The 23,530-nt window shown below is 37.1% G+C and overlaps 2 protein-coding genes across 2 annotated transcripts; one reads left to right on the top strand and one right to left on the bottom strand.

The window, feature by feature from the left end:
- Nucleotides 1-664: 664 nt before the first annotated feature.
- LOC136240633 (uncharacterized) lies at nt 665-14,819 on the bottom strand. The gene is made up of 2 exons (XM_066031651.1): nt 14,645-14,819; nt 665-4,780 (listed from the first exon to the last, which is right to left on the bottom strand). The coding sequence occupies exon 2, from the start codon at nt 4,760-4,762 to the stop codon at nt 773-775; it is 3,990 nt and encodes a 1,329-aa protein (XP_065887723.1). The 5' UTR covers nt 4,763-4,780; nt 14,645-14,819; the 3' UTR covers nt 665-772.
- On the top strand, nt 14,683-23,060 carry LOC136240632 (uncharacterized). Its single transcript, XM_066031650.1, has 2 exons — nt 14,683-14,891; nt 18,642-23,060. Exons 1-2 carry the CDS (start codon nt 14,832-14,834, stop codon nt 22,608-22,610), a joined length of 4,029 nt encoding a protein of 1,342 aa, XP_065887722.1. The 5' UTR covers nt 14,683-14,831; the 3' UTR covers nt 22,611-23,060.
- Nucleotides 23,061-23,530: the final 470 nt, after the last annotated feature.

Raw genomic sequence — 23,530 nt, 5'->3', positions numbered from 1 at the left:
ATCAGCAAACTACTTAGCCATGTATGTGTAGTTATAAATAAGGAGATATAGTCAGTGTGGGGAAGTTGCTGTCAACAAGTAGTTTTCACTCTTTGGCCTGCTCCACCACCAGTGAACCAAACTATAATACAACCCATCACAAGTTTTATATTATGGATCCATACCCTTTGTTAGCGGTAATATCAAGATTGGCTTTGTTTGCAAGCAAATGCCCTTCATGCAGGACCATTTTACATTCCACAAAAACCACAATGACAAATCAATCCATTTGGAATGAAGAAATTAAAATGATCTCACTAAACAGCAGAATACTAAACCAACTATGTAATACACTGAAATCTCTGTAATCCGACACCTCTGTAATCCAGAATACCTCTATAATCTGACATCGTTTTTATCTCAAAAATACATTTTTTCTATGTAATGCTACCTCAATAATCCAACATCCTTGCTAATCCAACACAATTTTCTTATCCCAACGAGTCTTGGATTTTAGAGGTTTCACTGTAGTTAGAGACTTACCAAAGGAATGTAGACAGGCAGACAGACGGCTTTCAGTTATGCATTCATTTCAATGTTGATGGAATAAAATAGCCACATTGTTAGGTTACAAACTGTGATGTGTAAAACCACTACCACCATCGTATACCACTTGACACAACTGTCTAATTACTGAAGTAATTTAATACACACAGCTGTTTCAAGTAACAAATAATCTAACTGTGTAGCTAAATATCTAGTGTGTGTATGCAGTTGCTTAGACTGTGACAAGTTAATCCTGATCAGGATCATTCACCACATAATAGTCATTTAGCAAATTTATGGATTCAAGATATTGTTGTCTGTCTCTCTCTCGGTCTTCTTCTAGATCTACTGATTCATGATCTGCTTCATTTGGCTGGTTCACATTTAATTGAGGCTGATTTCGTTGACGACCATTTTGGTGATGACCATTCTCCTGAAGATCATCAGAATGAATTTTCTTCAACCAATGAATGAAGCGATACAACACATAGATTAATGGCAAATAGATGAATATTAACTGTAAAATAACTGCAAACTGAGATTCACCCTGAATGTCAACTACACTGTAATAGTTGTACATACTAATTGCATTGATAACACTCAAGTTAAAGAAAATGAGTGCATCCAGTATGTTGGCTGATGAAAACAGTTCACCATATGGCTGAAAAATAGAATGAATGAGCAAGAAGAACCCCAATATACCTTGTTGGAATGAGTATTGAAATGTAAGTGATGTGGTAAATGCTAGCATAGCATATAGGATCAAGCGGTAAAAGAAAAAGAACCCAGCATAATAGCGTTGATTATCTTTAAAAGATCCATAAAATTCCAGCAACAGTTGGTCAATTTTATCTTGTCTAATGTAACAACACATGGCATCCTGACATTTCTTGAAGTATCCTCCATTTCCATCGTCAGGGAACAGCTTACCCCAAAAAGGTTTGACAGTTAAATACAATGGAAATATTACAGAGGCCACCACCAGAAAGAATGATGGAATGGCATACCAAAGGTGATCGCCACTAAGATATGTCATTGTTCCAACAAGATGAACCCTAATCTCAACTACTTCAGCTCTAGATCCATAGAGCGAACTCGGAATAATAAATTTCATTGAAATCAGTGCTACCTTGGTGTACGACAGAACAATTACAGTTGCAAACCCATGGATGAATGAAGCATTTGAACTATTCCAAATCTTCTTCCATATTTTCTTGTACCGTGGTTCATCTCGATTGATATTTGCTTCAAGTAATGGTATAGCTTCTTGGTTTATCCTTTGTTGGTGTACACCATTTTGATTTGTGCAAAAGCATGTGAAGTTGAAGCAATTGTAATTTTTTGCTATGGCTAACACAACAATCAAACCCAAGGCAAATAGAACAGTAACATATTTAAGTAAATAAAGGCCAAAGACATTCTTCAATCCTTTGATATAACACTGTTCTGGTAAAAAATCCTGAAAGAAATTAAGGTTCCATATGCCAAAAAAGGTAGTATGAATTTTGATCAGAATTTCTATGGGTTTAGAAAACTCATTGGTTCTTCGCAATGCATACAAATCCAAAGTTTCCAATATTTGGAAATAAAATATCAGAGAATTCCAATGTCCTGAAGTAATGTTGATGTTGAAGAATAAGATGATAGAGACAAACACGAGAGTTGGTAGACATTCATACAACACAAAGAACAAAAATCGTATTGTTGTTCCATGATCACATTTGATACAATTTGATCCACTGGACATACTGTACCCATCCATACATTCACCGCAGATTGTTCCAATACGATTTTGTGATTGACATTGTGATTCATCCAACTGAGATCTACTGTTAGGCAATAACACTGCATATTTAGACTTCTCAAAAGTACAGGAACCTTGGGGACAGTTAGCAGTAACAAATTCATTTGTGGGTTTATGGATTCCTCCCCAATGGTACCGAGAAATTCTTGCTTGATATTTTTCATTATCACATCCTGATATTCCTGGATAGCCACCGGATACTTCAGTTGCGCACTTGCAAGATGTTGAATTTTGTACCTTATCAAGATAAGGGACATAGCCGGGTGGACAGAAGTCAAAAGTTATGTTAAGTAACACGGTAGATGCTATGTGCCCTAAGCTAGTTACAGTTATGTTAAACTTTGATTCTGGTTTTCCGTACACTTGCATAATATCACTGTACACATACACTGATCGGTTACCAACTTTACCTGTTTCTTCATCATTGGACTGGATAAAGAAAACAGTCTTAGCTCGCTGCCCTTTATCATCTGACTGGTTAAAGGGCAGATGGTATGTCTCTCCAGGAGATATCCTTAAATCAGTTTCATTTGTGCTAAGAAAATTAGCATCAGTAGCAATTTCCATTTCTCTTGTAAAAAGCTTTGTTCCAGACATGCCATCAAATTCAAATGATTTCCAATGAAAAGCATCTTTGATGTCATCTTGAGTCACATGAGTATAACTCTTTCCCCATAAACAAGATCGTAATGTTGTAGCATAGATAGAATGACCTCCATGCTGAGCAATGTTTTGTTGAAATCGAATTGTAGTATTCCACATGTCTGGTTCAATTGAACCATTAAAATATTGAAAAAAACAGTTCCAAGTGGCAACCACATTATGTTCATTGATCAGCTCTGCATATATTGCTCCACCCATTGCATCAGCTTTGTTACCAGTGAAAGTTACAGAAGTGTTGTCTCTGACGCTAACCCAAGATGATGCCAGTAAAGAAACAGCGGCTCCTCTTCGGCCTTTGTTATTAGCAAATGTTAACACACAATTGTCACTGATATTAACACCAGCAGCAGAAACAACTAAAGCAGATCCTTCATTTGCATTAAATACTACAGAGCCTTTCAGTGTGACTACAATAGAATTTGCATACAAAGTACCAATACCCTGCAACTCAAACTGCCCCACTGGCATAGATAGACTGTTCTCCACAAATGAACAGTTTTCAAACACAACTGGCAGAACTACTCCACTAGCTAATGACTGGTAAAGAGATAAATCTACTGCTGCTCCAAACCTAGCCACATTATTTTTCCAAATACAGTTATCAAAATACAGGATGTTAGTTGCAAGCTGTTGTTGTTCTTTAACAATGAGATAAGATAATCCTCCACCCCAATAAGCTGTGTTGCCCGTAAAGTTACACTGAGAAAAGGACACTTCATTGCTACCTGGTGAATTTGTGTTCTCATATGAGCTGTACACTATCTGTACTCCACCTCCTCCTCCACTGTCACTATGATTACTACTGTCAACACAGTGATTGTCAGTAAACTGGGACTGTCCATTTACAACTACCATGTTCTTATTAGAATAATGGTTGAATTCTATTAGAAGACCAGCACCCCATTTAGCTAAATTAGAAGTGAAGACAGTGTTGGTAATAGTGATGGTATTGTTAGTGGCATACCCCCTGATGAATATAGACATTCCTCCACCACGACCAAATGTTTCTTTTGCACATGGAAATAATTTAACATTAGAAGAATGTTTGACCATTTTCTTTGCAATGTTGTTTGTAAAGTAGCAAGTATCTATAGTATATTGAGAGTGACTGTTCTTGCTATTACTTGATAGTACAGCATTAGGGAAGCTGTCAGGAAGGCAAAAGGGAAATTCTACATAAAGCCCACCCCCTCCAGGATATTCCCCACCATTCACAAAATTACTATCAAATACACTCTTACTGATGGTGACTACTCCTCCAGTGTTAACAATGGAGAGACCAATTCCATTATTGTGATGGAATGTAACAGAATGTACTACAACATTGCTGGAATTATACACAGTAACAGTAGAATGATATTTAGCTGGTGATGGTGATGAGATGTTCCAAGTGGTGCTGTTCTGTAACATACCACAATTAGATATTGTTAAATTAGCTATCGTCAGGTGATCTACTTCAACAAAATACAATCCAGCATCACTGTAGTTACATATCACAATTGTTTGTAAAACTCCAGCTCCTTCAATAGTGATAGATGACAGACCTATCAGCGTAGTGTTGTGGGTTGACAGGTTAAATGACCCACTAACTAGTTGTAGTCTGGTATTGTTATTAGTCACACCTCCTAGTGCATAGTTGAGACTACCACAAGGCACAGATCCTGTCCAACAGGTTTTATTGTTAACACCGGTCACTGGATCAACCTGTATGATCTGAAGTGCTTGACTTGATGACACCTCAATCAGTGCCAGTAACAGGATGAGCAGCATCACTAAGATGGATGAAATCTGTTAGGAGTGGTTTAATGTAATGCAAAAAATTGACTACAATTTATTATAACATTGATTTTCATTATTAATTACAATAGTATTATACAGTAGGGATCACAAAGAATTGCATTTTCCTACCAAAAAATATCCAGCCTTACATTACTTTCATAGTTCCTTGGCAGTATGTCCAAACACACCTTTAAAGTCAGACATGGAGGAAAGAATGGAGAGTTTAAGGATACAAACGTACTGTAACTTTTAAAAGAGAAATGTTGAAAGGTGGCTGGTAAAATTAATTTTATTTTTGAGTGCTCAAATGTTATGCATAGCGTCAACAAAAGAATTTTGACAGTGGGATTGACTGATTGAATTGTTGTTGAAATGACAACTGTGTGTACCAGTACAAATTAAAACAGAGATGGTGACAAGGAGATATCATCAAATATTTACCACTATGCCAGGGGAAATATTGTCTTGCAGATGAGAGCTTGAACTGTTGCACATAGCTACTTAGCTGACCGACCACAAGCAGAAGGAAATCTCAAGTAGCTTTAGGGTCCAGTTGCTTACTAGTGATTGGCTTGAATAACAATGCAAAGTCATGACATATTGTTCCACCATAGTTCCACAGTTACTTACTTCTGCATCATGAGTTCATACATAGTACATAATGAGAATACTGAGTTCTTCTATAAAAGTTTAGCAAACTTGATTGTAGCAATTTTTCAAAGAGTTGACTATTCATAAAACCACTGCTTTGTGAATAATTCAAAAGTTAACTCATTCAAAAATAACCCGTTAGTTGGTATTTTATCTTACTAAAGGTATTGATATATAATTTAAAATTTTATATTGAAGAAAATTTAATGCTTGTACATCTCACCTGACTGCTCTATTAGAGTATCTTGATCTTGAACATTTGTGAGAAGGGCAAATTCAGGGTCTGAGGTATTAGGTATGTATGAGCCCTCATTAAGCAGGGAATCAGCTTGTAGTTACTGTAATTCAGGATTTCGACGCTACATATTTTTGTCACTTTCATAATTGACGAAAATTTTTTGACGGAATAACTAGCTATACGTTAATATTTGTATGCACGAATTATCCGTATAATAGTTTGTCATTTTAATTTTCATCGATACAGCCAGCAACAAAAATTTTTTGACAACAAATTTTTCCTGATTTGTGGTATGCTTCTCAGTTGCTATAGTGACACAGTGATTTCCACGAGTTGTTTATAACCCTAATAGTATATAATACTAACAATGGCCCTGATATGATGGTATCAGACTTGTATTGGTAAAGCTATAAAAGCCCTATACTTTACAAGTACACAAAAAATATTTGGAATTTTCAACTAGAGTAGGGATCATAGTATATCGATAAAAGTTCTGAAACAAGCTGGAGTAGTGCACAATGTTACGGTACCACTCAAATGTAACATCGCACTCACTCGCACTGCTCGATTGCGAATGATAAAAAAATTTGCTAATTAAAGGGTGTGGCACTCATTTCCTTCACAAGTATTCATCCCATTTCGTATGGGATGAATACTTGTGAAGGAAATGGGTGCCACACCCTTTAATTAGCAAGTTTTTTATCACTCGCAATTGAGTGGCACAAGCGAGTGCGACATTACGTTTGAGCAGTACCATAAATCACAGTAATATAATAAGTGTTATATCCCTGCTGTGCTCAAGATACCATAATGGAAATGCACAGTAGGGGTATAACACTTCTTATTGTTTTACTGTGATTTAATACCGTGCACTACTCCAGCTTGTTTCAGTACTTTTTATCAATGTGCTATGGTCCCTACTCTAGTTGAAAATTCCAAACTTTTTGTGTACCGGTTTGTCAATTTTTTTTTGTAAATAATGGTGAACCCATGCATACCACATCTGAAATGGCGCTGTGCACCCCAGCTATATCAATTATCATCTGAAAAGTGAAGTATCCATTACGCTTCGTTATCAGCTATGTTCCACCCATTACATTATTATTATTATTATTATTTCAAATCAAGAACTGTTCGAAAAACACCTCTACAATCCACGCTTACCAAAAGTAAGAAATGGAGCCACGCCCTAGTCATACCAATTATCGTCTGAAAAGTGAAACATCCATTACACTTCATTATTGGCTATGTTCAACCCGTTACATAGCAGTACAAATCAGGAACTGTTCAAAAAGCACCTCTGCAATCAAAACAGCTACTATGAAAAATACAGATGATTTCCATTACGAAGGGAAGCCATCGCATGCTACCACTAAATTGACATTTTTCTCTGTCAGCAAAGATGAATGGAACACAAAGGAGGACACTGGTAAGTCCATGAAGAATGCATTGTACATACTGCGGTATGCCAAAAGGCACCTCTCGGCTTGAAGCGACATCAAACAGTGAAAAAATCAAACCCATAGCCTTAGCTGTTATCAAGTTATACTTGTCTGAAGGCATCAGTCAGTTACTTAGTCAGTCAGTAGAAAATTCCATTAAATAAACCTTTTTTAAAATTCCGTAGCAACTTGTTGAAAGCATTTCGGGTTGATCTGAAACCTTGTTTGGGCTTAGTTTTACCTAACCAATACTGCCTCGTCGTCATCAGGGAAAACTGAGGATGGTTTTAGGGTGACGTTATTTCGTGGGCCACGCATACTCCTTTGTGGTCCCTACTATACAGTACTATCATACTGTATGATGATGACACTTTATAGATTTTGCAATTGAAGATGGCAGTGGATGTTTCAAAGAGGCCCTTTTCTTTGAAAATATATTCCCATGTCCAGTTGTTCTTCAAAAATAAATTCCCACAAGTGAAAGCAACAATCCAACTTTGCCAATTCACTTGTGTATTCCTCGAGTTTTAGCTCAGTATTAGTGATGATATGAGTGATGATAATGGGTAACTGCATCATTACTGTGCCAACAACCAGAAAACAGGTCATCCAGAATGGGAATTGATGCCATTTGCTCTCAAACATCTAGCTACAATCAAGCGCGACCAAGCCAGTGAATTTACTTCTCCAATCTTCTCTCCAGTGCAGGGGCAATGGAGCAGGCCAAAGAGTGAGGGGGCCAGGCCAGCTTTAGCTGAAGACCAAAAAAAGGTACTCACCTGCTACAATAGTTGCCCTCCACTAACTATAAATTCATACGTAACTAAGTAGCTTGCTACACTGCTTCTCTGAATACTGTGACTGCTCTATTAGAATATCTAGATCTTGACTGTTCTATTAGAGTATCTTGATCATTTCTTGCAAACATTGTTCCATAAAAGTGGGGCCCTCGTCTCCACTGCCTATGCTCCAGTACACAGGGATGGGGATTGCTCTATCAGGAAGTCAGTTTTTGACATTTCTTCATAATTTGTGACATGAATTTCCATTTATTTGAAGACTTTGAAATATGCACTCTTCGAAATTAAAATCCTTCAAAATTCATATCTTGCTTCTTGTGCAAAAATTTCTGGTTTGAAAATAACCCACTATATGTGACCGGATCTGTGAAAACTTGACATAATGATGCATTTTTCAAATCCATTATTATTGAATATTTATATTTTACTTAGCCGAGTGTATGCTCTGGCCAATTTTCAGCCTTGTATGCTAACAACTTTTGGAGTTACAGCCTTACAAAGTAGCAGCAACAGAAAGATCGATTTGTACAGCATGTATTGGGAAAATATATTACAGGTGCTTACAAAAACAACTGTAACTTACAAACGCAATGCAGTACGGAGTTGCAACTTGCACCATCTTGTTCACCATGAATAGGGGAGTCCATTACGTGGTAGGTTTTTCTCCTACTAACTTTCTTTACTATATACAGAGACGAAATCAGCAAAGAAAAATTGATTGCATACAATCGCTTCGACGTGACGTAAACAAACGTCCATAACTCACGTATCCTTTAGGCTATTGCTACGAAACAAAGAGTTTCAAACTCCCCCTTGAGTAGGCAAATAAGATGATATCCATGCTTTTTTCATTATACCCTTTCTTCACAAAGAACAAAGCGTTTAAAAGTTTCACAAAAAATATTTTTTCATTTACTCAAATATTTTACCCATTGCAATCAATAGCTTATACTGAAAATTTAGGCTTGCGCCATTAAGTCGGATCCGGTCACATATGAAAACTTGTATATACTGCCTCTTATTCTCATTAATGCATTCCAAACATTCTCAGAAATCATCCAATTTCTTTGATGAAACTGTGTGATCTCCTCTGCTTTATTTAATATAGTGTCACTTCACAGGATCGATAGTGGGTTTTAGTTTTGTAAAGTGAGCCAAAGCATAGATAAGTTGTGACGTTAGAGAAGAAGATAGTTTGTTTTACTGAATGAAGAAGGTCACAGGTTATATTGCTGTGTTGAATACATTCTAGTCACGTGATGATACCCAGACACTAGGCATATTGCTTAATTGATTTGGCCATTAGTGTTAAAAATTCACTGTTTTAGTTTATTCATGGCTAGTAAAGTAAGTACTTTAGTGTACTTGAATTGTCTTTGTATTGCTGTTTTGACACCTCGTGATGTCACACATGTGTAGTGACTGGGCGTGGTGGCGCTTAATTGACTAGGCCACCATAGCACTGTAAACATATTCATTGCTTTAGTTTATTCATGGCTACTATAATAATTTAAGCTTCATTAAGAGCTGTTCAGCTCGCATTTGGGCTTCTTGTGTTTGATTGCATACCCACAACCGAAGCAATCCTACATGCTCGTGTTGATACACTCACGTTTGGCCTCTCAGCAGTGCCTTGTTGTTGCTCTTACGACGTTATCCACCATCTAAATTCACATGGTCCATATAAATACACTCGCAAAACATTTCTGCAGTTTCCCCACACTTGCAGGTGAGTCACCCAAGTGAAATATTTTAGTTGTAACATGGGCACTTGTGATTTACCTGAAATATACGCACTCGCACTTGGGTGCAATGCCCAACCACTATGCATGTGTGACATCGTGCCAAAACAGCAATATAAAGATGATTCAAGTAAACTAAAGTACTTACTTTACTAGACTAAAGTAGTGAATATGTTAACACTAATGATAAAATCAATTAAGCAATATGCCTAGTGTCTGGACATTGTCAAGTGACTAGAATGCAATCAAAACAGCAACCTGTGACCTTCGGATGTCAAAACAGCAGTATTAAAGACGATTCAAGTGCACTAAAGTGATTACTTTACTAGTCATGAATAAACCAAATTAGACTATGCTAAGCATAGTATGCTTTGAAGTATGGTCGTTAATGAGGTATTTAAAATCCAATAGATACCCATGGGTAACTATCTAAACTGGTTAGATACCCGTGACAAAAGTATTAGTCACATGCACCACATGTTTTGCTGGATTCCAGTCACAACAGCCATCAGAAATCATTGCTAGAGTGTGAAGAAAACATCACTGGATAATAGAGATGATCATATTCATCTAGGAGGCCTACCAGTGAGTTGTTTAACACTAATTCGATCAGGAAGCTGTCATTATTGGCAGTGACCAGAGCCACACCAACTATAGTCTAAATTGGTTATTGCCCAAATCCAAGTATCTTCACTATTTTAAAGACCTGAGGAATGGCACAATATTCACTGAGGGTGAACGAAGTGATTATTGTGCCATTCCTCAGGTCTCTAAAATAGTGAAGATACCTGGATTTGTGCAATAACCTACACGTACATAGTGAATAATATGTGACTGGATCTGTGAAAACCTGACACAATCGCGCAAAGCCTAAATTTACAGTATAAAGCATTGGGTGAAATACTTGTGTATTATTGAAAAAATTTCGTAAATGTTTTGAATGCCTTTCTTACTGAAGGAAGGGGATAACAATAAAACCCTGGATATCACCTTATTCGTCTGCTCAAGAGGAGTTGGAAAATCTTTGTTTTGTTGCAGTAGACCCAAGGATACGGAGGTTATGAGCGTTTGTTCACATCACATCGAAGGGATCGTACGCAATCAATTTTTCTTCACGAATTTCACCTTTGTATGCAGTGAAGAAGGACGAGCAAATGAATCACCTATGAGTAATTGATTCTCCTGTTCATGGCGAACACGATGGTGAAAAGTGTAACTCTGTACCTTGATTCGTTGGTACGTTACAACCGTTTTTGTAGGCGCCTGTAATTTATTTTCCCTATACTTGCTGTACAAATCGATTTTTCTGTTGTTGCTACTTTGTAGGGCTGTAACTCCTTAAGTTATTGGCATATGAGGCTGAAATGTTGCCAGAGGGTACACTTGGCTAAGTAGAGTATAAATATTTAATAAACAGCAATTTGAAAATTGTGCGATCGTGTCGGGTTTTCGCAGATCCGGTCACATATATGTTAACACTAATGGCCAGATCAATTAAGTGATACGCCCAGTGTCTGGACATGGTCAAGTGACTAGAATACAATCAAAACAGCAATATAAACTAACCTGTGACCTTCTTTATTCAGTAAGACAAACGAACTATCTTCTTCTCCTTATCTATGCTTTGGCCCACTTTACAAAACTAAAACCCACTATTGAACCTGTGAAGTGTCACTATATTAAAACAGAGGAGATCACACAGTTTCATCAAAGAATCGAAATTGGATGATGTCTGAGAATGCTTGGAATGCATTAATGAGAATAATATATACAAGTTATATCCCATATTTTATAGTTATAACACGCTTACGAGGGATATGACTAAAATATACGCACGATTTACAAGGGCGCGCAGCGCTCGAGTGAGAGTGCGTATATTTAGTCATATCCCGAGTGATCGTGTTATAACTGTTATATTCTACACCGCAGTAGATGAAAACGATTATAGGTAGTAAGTTATAGTGAAACAGCACCTCCTGGAGATGGAAATCACTGAATAGAAATTCTTGATGGATCAGACGTTTTACACTTTTAACGGTGCCACACCCACATAGTCGTGATTAGTGAGTTATCCATGAAGGAGACAAGAGTTCATCGAAACCTGTTCCAGTTCCTGAGGTGAATAATTGTTGGTTGATTTAGGTGCTTGTTATTAGAGACTTGTTTACCGTATATATAGATAAGAATTTAGCAGAATGTGTTAAGTTACACCATATAAGCGTAGCCACAAAGCGTGGTGTATCAGTTATATACCACAGTTTGCCGTGGTATATCAGTTATATACCACAGTGCGGCGCTTTTGATTTCAACCACAGGCATGGTATATAACTTGTATATACTACCTCCATTTCTTGTTAATGAATTCCTGAGCACTGATAGCAGTGCTATTATACCACTTATACACCTTCTCTTCCCTTTGAAGTGAGGTGTGAAAGTGGTATATATATACAGTAGTATACTATTCCTCAGTGCATGTGCAAATACTTGAAAAGGAGCCAATTCCAATAAAGAAACTAGTTGACGATGGTAAATTTTAATCTCACTGCATCATAAGCAAGCACCCTAACTCACATTTCCTTTACTGCATTAACACAAAACATTATTGGAAATGTACCAATATTGGCATATCAGTCATTTTTGATGGTATCAGATCAGTATCAGTTATGGTTTAAGTGGCCGATACATACTTTTTAATGACATCATTTAAAGATAGTGGCATAAGTAGCGAGTGGAATGGATGATTAAGGAAGAACATGACCAATTACTTGAAAGAAGCAAGTGATAATGATTGTAAGTACAGTTGAATATATAGAAGTGAGCTACAAAAAAGATTCATTGAAACCATATGTGCTGATTCTAGCCAACAAGCAGTGCTATTATAAGACACTTGTAAGTAAGTTGACTAGTCCTTGGATTAACAGGTTTGAATATCTTTTAGAAATGCACTGATACCACTTTTACCAGCTGATCTGATACTGATACATTTTGGTGGAAAATTAGCCAATACCTGATCAATACTGATGCTTTTCCATTGAGACATAATTTACAAGAAACAGCCACTATCCCCTCTAAAAACTCATGAATTTGAGCCTAGTTTCTCTGTATACCAAAAGAATTATAACTTTTATGCAGTAGGCATATCTTTAATTTACCCAGTATATTTATAAAAAAAATAGAATTTAATTTGTGGATTCTTGTTCATCACGATCAGCCATTCACTAATTTAATCAGGTGATTCCTTGTGTAAGCACTATATATACTTATTATTGTGTACATGGTTTTACAAGTCTCTAATAGTACTTGTAAAATTCAATTTGTGCTCTTGTTTAATTAGTATACGTAAATATATTGTACATTAAATGTATTCTATCATTGGCAAACTTCTATGACACCACATGAAGGAACATGCACATGAAGCCTTACTTGTATGAAAATACACCTCTTATGTGTACTTATCACCAATAAACAAAGTAGTACCTTTTGGCTGTGTACACAGTCCCATGTATAGCTACAGACAATGATCAATGTATGAAACTCACTGCTTACTTCAAAGCATGTATGGTACAAAAAATTACTGTCTCATTCTACATGAATGACAACACATGAAACCATTGATGTGCTACCACGAAACATGTTGACACTTTTGCACTGCAAGCAAGATGAAAATATGGGATCAGATACAAAGGAGCTAGGAATGGTAATTAAGTCCTATTGAATGTACTGCAGTATGCCTATATAAGGTGCACCTGTTGGGCTGCAGCTGACTGTAGCAACATCTAACAGTGAAAAATCAAACCCATAATCAAGCCTCTGTACTTTCATCAGCTATATAGTTAGTCAGTTAGTTAGTAGGAAATTCAACAAAATAAGAATTAAATATTCTTGAAAGCATTTCTGGTCACACCGAAGGGGGTTTGCAAACTTCCATGGAGCTGTGAAGATATTAGCAATTTGTACTGTATAGAATGTTAACTGATAATGAATTATTGTCCATGAATGCAATACAGTAGATACAGAATAGAAGTAAACAAACTTAGTTTACAATGGTTGAATTCAACTTGTTGACTTATATTGGTTTGTATGTGTTTCACATGAAATACAACACAAAGAAAATAGAAGTCAACAATGCAAACCGATATAGTAGCTACTCAGTAATATTGAAATTATATCGCTATCCGATATTTTGTTCAACAATTGTGAGCCACTCAATTAATAATGCTGTGTTTAATCATCATGGTATTTATTACCCTTAGTTAAAAATTGATGTGGCATCTATATAATGTTTAAACTTGACCACTACTTAATTGATAATCAAAAACAATGTTTAAGCCCTTATTTTATAATCACATATGGCCATGACTGCTGCATGGGTCCAGTGCAGCCAGACCTTCACCATGTTAGTTTACCTAATGACAGTAAAGTGTGCATGCAAAACTGTACCCACGTGCACCTCCTCTTCAGTTACGGTCAGTGGAAATTTGGGAAAATGGTCACACGTTTGTTGCCTCCGAGTCGAGGCCTCTGTACCTACCTAGCTATAGGTTAGTTTCATACTTTGTTTTGCTAGGGCCTTAGAGATTAGCTATTATTTATTATTATCAACTTTACCAAGTTATAGGCACTGGAAGGCGAAGACAGGAGGCAGAGCCAGAGCCTGCAGTGTATACGAGGTGTTTAGCTACCACTAGCCTAAGCGAAAATCTACGAGTAGCTAGCTAACTAGGACCTTATCCTAAGGAGAAACGGCCTGACGGGACAAATACCTAGAAGGGCTGAAAAATTCTAGTAGTAAACTACGACAAAATAGCTGTTCTTTTTGCGTTGGCAAGAACCACGACAACTGCAGGAGAACCGGCTCATGCATGCACGGCGCCAGACCAGCGCTGCTGGAACGCCGCGTATATACACAAGCACTGGAGCCGAGAAAAGAATATCGAGATTTAACTGCATGTAGCTACATGTGACTGAACGAGCAATATCTGACATAGAACAACGCTCACCTCGACGCTCACTGAATCGCTATAATCCGGCTGAGTCCAGCAAGGAATGATTTTGGCTCTTACCAACACATCAATGGAAAACACCAGTCTCAACGCGGTCCTTGGGATAGTTTGGGTAATCACCCAGAGATTCCTGGGAATTATATAGGCAACTGTTGATGGAGTACTAGTGTCACGTGAGCTGACAATGATGGCCGTGAACTGTAACCAAGCCGTGAACCTCGTCGCGAACAAATTAACACAACAGGTAGGCCATTTGACACCTTGATGAGCATGGAATATCTGCATGTGTATTGTGAGTTTGCTGTTTCGTAAATAACTAGTATACTCGCTAGCATGTAGTGAAGGTGCGTTCCTGATCCCACTGTTGTGGAACTTTCGGCACACATAGCTACACCATATAGATGGCGCGAAGTGCCTTTTGTACTATCTAGCTATGACTACACTACTTGATGCCAGGGGATCGAGTCACCAGTGGCATGGGCCTGGGATTTTTTTCAGCAATTGATCACTTAACTCAGAGGTTTGATACTGTAAGGCAACTTGAGTATTTGACCATATCTCCTTGCCTCGCCCATGCACCCATGTTGTGTAGAGTCTCACATTGCCAGACCGCTTTTTTCTCTGTCATTGGGTAGGGGGAAAAAGTCTGTTCCAGTTTGAATCCCACAATTGTCTTGATATGTCATGCAGTCACATATCAGAAGTATACTGTATTTATGGCCACATGTGCTGAAATTCCACTGTAATAAAACTACTGTGGTATAACAATAATCAAAGATTCCGCTCACCTGTGAATCAATAAAATGCTTATAACTGATTCAATCATTGGTAGATGCCAAAACAGCTTTTGACATTCAGGATTGGCTTGTAAATCTGTGCTTGTGATTTGTAGGTGCGAGTGACTACTATTTCACGTTTCTTTGGTTAACACTACACAATTATCCGGTAGTGTCGAGACAAGTGTGGGTTTGAACCAGACCAGAACCTTTTTCTCCCTACCAATGACAATGAGAAAAAAGTGGTTAGGCCATGCGATGCTACATGTTATGGTCTGACACATTTAGTGTGGTGGCGCCCACCCCTTCACATGAAGGAAAGGTCTGGTCACTCTATCATTCAAAATTTGTAGGTAGCACCAATCAGATTGCGTTATTGGTTGATATAAATTTTTGCAACATTTGTTTTGGGGTTACCATAATTATAATTATAAACGTGTGGAAGAGTTTGTCACGAAGTTTTGTAAAGATTCATTATGATTCAGGCTGCTTCTAGTCACAATAGGGTGTTCTGTAAACATGAAAGGTGAAAGTCAAGGGCATTGTAGTTAAAATTGATGTATTCGTAATGTTGCCTTATTAATATGGAAAGTATCTTTGGTTGTGTTAGCAGTCATTTGTTAATCTACTTTGAAAACTACATAGCTACTTTGTATATTGTTTATTGTGATGTCGTTGTTTAATTACATTCCTTTGTTACAACTCCATAATGCTAGAATGGCCAGACCCTTCCTCTTTATGCGAAGGGGCGGGCACCACCAGACTAGGACACATCCGCTTTTAGTTAGTGTATATGTCAGTAGATGTACATCATTTTCATTACCAATGATGATTTCATTGTTAAATTTCATGGATTGCCAAAATCTGGTAATTTTCACTGTGGGTGGCAATAGTCGTGTTTTGCATAGCTGCCGTAGGCTTTTTGCTTTTGTGTGTGTGTTTGTAGTGTAATGTGTGTAGTGTGTGTGTGCATGCATGTGTGTGTAGTGTGTGTGTGTGTTTGTGTGTGTGTGTGTGTGTGTGTGTGTGTGTGTGTGTGTGTGTGTGTGTGTGTGTGTGTGTGTGTGTGTGTGTGTGTGTGTGTGTGTGTGTGTGTGTGTGTGTGTAATTTATGCTGACTGGTTTTCCAATATATCCTGTACTGTAATCTTCAAGGGTCAGTTCTGTTCAATTTTGACCAATTTGCATATTGAATTTATAGGTTAATAATGAATTGATAAATTTTGAAAGGGACTCATCCCAACAATACATAAATTGTTTAAAATGGTATAAAAACCTTGGTAAAACAGTGATTTTTGCATTGCCCACAACATTACGTAGTGGTACCCACAAAAAAAAACAGTCTGCTAATTACTCACACACTTCTAAGGAATACTCCACCTTATTTTCATAGCTGTAGCTGCAGCGGATACATGGACCCAGCACAGTTTCTGACCCCGGTTTGTCATTTTGTCCAATGCATAATGTATTGTGGGATTCACCCGTTACCAAGACTATGAAAATTCAGCTTAAACTAATTAGTTTAAACACAAAAAACGGTCTGGAACATTGTGTACATGAATAATACTTCAGTAATTCGAGGGAATCTTATGAAGAGTTGTTGCCCTAGAGTGGGCCATTCAGTTTAAAGATAAAAGTTAAGGAGAGCTGCTTCGAGAATAGTGCCGCGTGAGTAACTTAGTTTAGAATAGCTTTGTTCTACTTTATATAAACAGACACCATGTTTCCTAAGCCAACTTTTAGTGGGTTTCTTGTGTGTTTTTGACCTTACCATGTCGGTAGATATGCGGAATTCCACTAAAATCAGTAAATTTTATTAAGTACGCAATCCCAATGGCTAGTTTCAATATGGACTGAAAATGTGGTTCAAACTATAGGATAACATATTGGAGTGCCTATGGCTCTAACCATTACCAGCCACTAGCTATTTCATCATATTCACAGGTCCTTAGGTTGGTATAAAAAGTGTATCTGGGAACACAAACTTTTTGTGAAATTTATATAGCTACTCTAACAAATCTTCTATTTCATACATCAAATGACAAATGGAGTCTGCTTGTTGAGCTGCTATAATGATCACTTCGCTGAAGCTATTTACTGGAATATTTGTTGCTCAAAGTTTCTGAACTTTAGGAGCCCTAGGTGACATAAAAGACTAATGTGCTTGCTTATTGTGCAGCATGAGTGGCTTAATGCAGTTAGCTGCAGATTCTTTTTCAGTGGCTTCTATAACTTCTATTCATATAAACATCATGTGATACAAAAAGTGGAATAATTTTGAGAACATTTCTTTTCAGAATAATTTTTTTCTTAATAAAAAATATGAATAACTTGACATAATTTTGTATTGCCTGCATGCTGATTCTATTTAGCTAGTACACTGTGAAAATCCATTAATTCATTTGAATGAGTCTCTCTGATACAATTGCCTGTGTATATATAGTTTTACTCATTATCAGTAACCTTTAAGCACTTACTCATGCATAGTCTCCCTGTATGGTAAAGACATCTTAAGGGACAACTATAACAATGTAACATTGCGTACCTGAATTTCCCTTCCTCAACCAGTAAACAATGTGACCTTCAAAGTAATAATTCTCACGATGACTTTCTTATATTGAGAATATATACCTCAGCAGAACAGCCAAACATTAAATGCAATATCTTGTGAGTATAACTTGTGTCACTAATTGCAGGTCCTTAGTGTTAAAATGGCCATTTCACAAAATGAAGTGGTTGTTCTATTAGAGTAGTTGCCTTTTAAAAGCTGTGTAGTTTCTGGAAACTGATAAATGTCCCATAGAACTGTACCTGTACACTGTACCTGTACACATGCATGATATGTATGGTACATAAAACTTACTATTGTATTTAAAACTATAAATGAAGTGGGATCATGTGCTTTATATGCTAAGATATGCTTCCCACTTTCATGATGTTTGTTGTAGTAGACTTTGACATCACAGCTAACTCCTGTCTAGGCCTCTTTTCAGGGAACCTCAGGAAATATTTCCTATAGAGCTACCTTGCATGTTCCTGTATTAACACACTGGTGTGGAGTACTAACTTCTTGAACCACACAACACAATGGCTACCTTGCATGTTCCTGTATTAACACACTGGTGTGGAGTACTAACTTCTTGAACCACACAACACAATACCATGTGTCTTAATATACATTTCAACTGTATAGTATAACTTATCGGTCTCCATATTAGGTGATGTTGCTAGCAATCCTGGCTATGTACAGTGTTAATGGGACTGTCTGTAATCACAATATCACAGTGAGCAATAATGGAACTCTCAATACAACAGCTTGCTGGTATAACCCAGATTATTCTTGTTCTCAACTGAGTGATGCATTGAATGCCTCCAACTACTTCCAGAATGTCTGCATCACTGTACGTGATAAAAATGTTGTGTTGTACAAGCCTGTTACACTGAGGAACATAAGTCATGTTGTTATAAGGGGAATAAGTCATCAACGTATTGTAAACTGTAGTGGCCAGGGTGGGCTGACCATTCTCCAGTCGGATGATATTTTTATATTTGATTTGATATTCGATGGTTGTGTAATGGAACATAATAGCACTAGTTTTTTACCCGGACAAAATGAACCATTAAAGCTCTATTCAGCGTTGTACTTTTCTGGTTGCAATGATGTTACTATTGCTGGAGTTGATGTGAGATATACTAATGGTACTGGGCTAACTTTGTATGATGTAAATGGATTGGTAGTAATTAGAAAGTCCTTTTTCTATGCCAACATGCCTTACAATGGAGATGGTGGAGGTGGACTATATATAGAATTTACTTATCATAATCCTGATGGGCTTGACATATTAGGAAGTAAGTCTGCTAATTATAGTATTTACCGGAGTTTCTTTACTGACAATGTGGCTAACATAAGTAACATTAATGCTACCTTGTTTATTCAGCCGTTTCAGGATAATCACTTGTCTTTTAGTCGTGGTGGTGGAATTTCCATCTTTTTCAAAGGCCATGCTCGAAACAAAATCTTTAATATCACTAAATGCTTAGTAAGCAATAACTATGCTTACTGGGGAGCCGGTATTTTTGTTGAGTTTCAAGATTTTACCAGCCACAACCAATTGAGTGTGGATTCCACCGTTATCAAAAATAACAACAATCCGCAATTAAGTAAAGACAGTGGGACAGGAGGAGGAGGTGTTCGTGCTAGTTTTCTGTATTATGCCCCTAACACGGTACATCATAACACTCTACTATTCATTAACTGTACTGTGTCGTACAATAGAGCATACTGGGGTGGTGGTGTAGCCTTCAACACTTGTCCAGAGCAACAAGTTGCCACAGCCTCCAACATGATATTATTTTATGGATGTGTACTGAATCACAATCAGGCTAGACTGGGATCTGCTGTGGACCTGACCATACGGCATGGGCTACCTGCCGGGGTACTATCGCAAGTTGTGTTTGAAACTTGTACATTCCAGAATAATAATATATCTTACACAAGTGATGATACCAAGTTAATTGGGAAAGGGGCATTGTATGTGGACAGTGTACCTGTAAAGTTTATAGGCAAAAATTTGTTTAGATTGAACACCGGCTCTGCTATAGCTGCAGTAACAGCAGGAATAGAATTTAATGGTGTTGCTGCATTTTACGATAATACAGGAGACAGTGGTGGTGCTATTGCATTGCTTGGAGGTAGCTGGATGACTATTACTGAAAATGCTTATCTGCAGTTTGGAAATAACAGAGCTCATGACAAAGGTGGTGCAATCTTTGCAATGTCCATTGGAGAACATGATTTGATCTCTTCTAGGAATTGTTTTATTCGATATTATAACTCTTCAGTTCCTTCAAAAAACTGGAAAGCACATTTGTCTTTTGTGGACAATTCAGCAGCAGTTACTGGAGAATCAATATATACAACAACGTTGTTACCTTGTCTGTGGACAACATCATCCAGTGCTGCCACTTATAACTTAACAAAATCATTAAATAGTGTGTTTGTTGGTCCACCATTTGATTACACCCATTCTGATAAGTCAGTTGTTTACAAGGATATTGCTACAGATGCGTCACAGTTTCACTACACTTCTACTTCTTTGTTTCCCGGACAGTTGAAACGTCTGCCGATATTGATTAGTGATAATAAAGGTAGCGATGCCAGTGTTTATACTAATTTTGTTGTAACTTCTATCGCAAGTAATCACACTGTTGTGTTGGACAATGACACTAGATACAGTCCAGATCAACTGATAAGACTTTATGGTGAGCCTAATTCATCTGTTGAGTTAACATTACAGACATCTTCTACCACTGCCTATAGTGTTAGTGTAGTGGTTAATATCAATCATTGCCCCCCTGGACTCTGCCTCAGTTACAACAATACTGAAATTACCTGTACTTGTAATTGTGACCATAAGGCTTACCAGGGTGTGGCTAGATGTGATCTGCAGCAATACAAAGCTTCAATTGCTCCTCTGTTTTGGGCCGGATATGTTGATGATAATCACATCGGAGATGACAGGTATTTTGTAACTGCCTATTGTCCTGGTGGGTTCTGTAGTAGCACTAAACACATGTTCAGCACTTATAAAGAGTTAGATAAAAAGATCTGTCAACCACAAAATAGGACAGGAATCCTCTGTGGACAGTGTATTGATGGCATGTCAGTCTATTCAAGTTCAGTTGTGCTGAAGTGTGGAAACTGTACCAATTTACAATATGGAAAATATTTTGGAATTCTTCAGTACATGTTATATGAGATGATTCCACTCATTCTTTTTTTCTTTTTATTGGTATTGTTCAACTTCAGTTTAACATCTGGCCCTTTGATCAGTTTTATATTTTTCTCTCAGGTTCAAAGTTCTTTTGGGCCATACAATCACTTGCGCTATCTGGGTAATGGTAATGTGGGGTTGTTCTACAGCATTTGGAATCTTGACTTTTTGGAAACTGTTTTACCTCCGTACTGTCTTATGGAACACTGGAGTGCACTAGATGTTCTAGCATTTCATTACATATCAGTGATTACTCCATTGTGCTTAATTGTAATAGCTGTGGTGATTATTAATTATGAAAATGTCATATGCTTTCCTGTGATTTATCCTTATCGAACACTCCATAACTGTATTACAAGCAAGTGGTCTTTCTCCTCACTTTCAAGGAATCGACTAATAGATTTTTTACATGCACTCAAAGGGAAATTTTTTAATCCTTACTCAAAAGTACTACATGGTCTTGTTGCAGTACTGGTACTGTCATATGCAAAGTTTGTATACCTTTCAATCCTTATCCTTGCTTCATCCACATCTCTGAATGTTAACTGGCCATCTAATGTATCTAGCGAGCATAGTCTGCATGTTTTATTGGAAGGAAATCTTCTCTACTTTGGAAAGACCCACATCAAATATGCCATTCCAGCTGTGATTATTATAATATTATCAACCATACCACCAGTAGTTTTGCTTGTTAGGCCATTCTTACAGAGGTATGACAAAGTGGAGGAAATATTAAGAAGATGGCTACCACTTACAAAGATTGATTTGTTTTTGAATGAATTTTATTCTTGCTATCGTCCAAGGTTCCGGTGGTATGCCAGCTTGTATTTCTTCTATCGCATAATATTGTATTTATCTTATTGCTATAATCTGTCTTCTCAACAAAGTACTGCCCAGCAGTTGCTCTTCACTTTCATCCTAGTTGTACACTGTATAGTACAGCCTTACTCCAACAAGCTCTACAACTGTGTTGATGGAATAATACTGGGAGTGTTGCTGTCTCTAAGTTGTTTACAAGGACACATTTTCTTTGTTAGTCATGGGATAATAGAAGAACATTGGCCATCAGAATATATTGGGTTTGTTATAGCTTGTGTTCCACTGGCCTATCTTGTAATTTACATATTTGTGATCATTGTCAAGAATTTTTATTCAGCTTATCGTCAGATTTACCATAGTAGCAGCTTAATATTAGAGAATGATTTTGATATAGAGCAAGAACGTGAGGACATGTTTGGTGAAATTGATAGTTTACGAGTTCAGCCACCAACTTCAGGTGGACAGCAGGGAGCATCAAACAGTAGTGGCTCTTCTTATCATCGTCTTCATTCTGTGGCTAGTGATCCTGTTGTTTCAGTCAACAATAATAAATCTTCTAATAATTATCAAACATTTTTAGATCAGCCAGATTAACGAAACTACCATCCACTATATTGATGTTGTGTAACCAGAAAGCTACAGTGACTTGTGTTGGGTTATATTAAGTTATAATTTTGCAATAATAAGTATGTGGAAATAGTTGGCTTTTTAAAGCAATTATAAAGCTTTAACAGGAAGTAAATCTGAAAATTGTTAATAATACTAAGATACTCTAATAAAGCAGTCACATTTCTTTAATGATTATAATAAGTGCCTAAATAGCTGTCAAGGGTATTAATATTTGAATCTGATGCTGATTGGTGGCCTAATCTGGCATTTCTCACGATCAAAATAGGTGAGTTTGAGCACTGCTGAACAAGAATTTTATGAGCGTAAGCCTCATGTCTACTTCGGATACATCAGTATTTGAAACTTGTAGCTATATTCTACTACTACTGTTAAGGATAAATGTTTGTGCATTTAGCTACTGTACAATAGGTTCTGGTTTTGAACACATCCATCGTGCATATGTCAGTTTATGGGTGCACATGTGTATACACAGCTCCTTATAAGCTCACTGATCCAACTTAGTGTCAAGTATACTCTTAGGTACTCAATTATAGCATTGAAGCTGTAATGACAGCCAATACAATAATTTCATGTGGATTACTAAATTATACATTCACAAATACAGAAATGACGGGTATACATGCTATAGCTACTGGTAAGGGTTTGCAGATTTAGTTTTTAAAAGATGTTGACTGTAGCTATATACACGGCATAAGCTATATTATTATGATAATAGGTGACTTTAATTCGAAGCATCAAGCATAATGCTAATGTAATAGGCAGAATAGTGATGCTAAACTCTAACAAACTTGCCAGTAAAATGCATCAGTTCACTTTAAAATATCAAACCAGTTCTAATAAAATTATCTGTAACTCATGCAAACCAAAATTATTACTGTCCATTT

Source organism: Dysidea avara, chromosome 12 (assembly GCF_963678975.1).
Source record: "Dysidea avara chromosome 12, odDysAvar1.4, whole genome shotgun sequence".
Lineage (NCBI taxonomy): Eukaryota > Metazoa > Porifera > Demospongiae > Dictyoceratida > Dysideidae > Dysidea > Dysidea avara.
This window is presented reverse-complemented; position numbering and strand designations above follow the sequence as displayed.

Coding starts and splice junctions, on each gene's coding strand:
- LOC136240633 (XM_066031651.1), bottom strand. CDS start 4,762: ATGCTGCTCATCCTGTTACTGGCACTGATTGAGGTGTCATCAAGTCAA.
- LOC136240632 (XM_066031650.1), top strand. CDS start 14,832: ATGATGGCCGTGAACTGTAACCAAGCCGTGAACCTCGTCGCGAACAAA. Junction 14,892..18,641: donor CGAACAAATTAACACAACAG/GTAGGCCATTTG, acceptor TCTCCATATTAG/GTGATGTTGCTAGCAATCCT.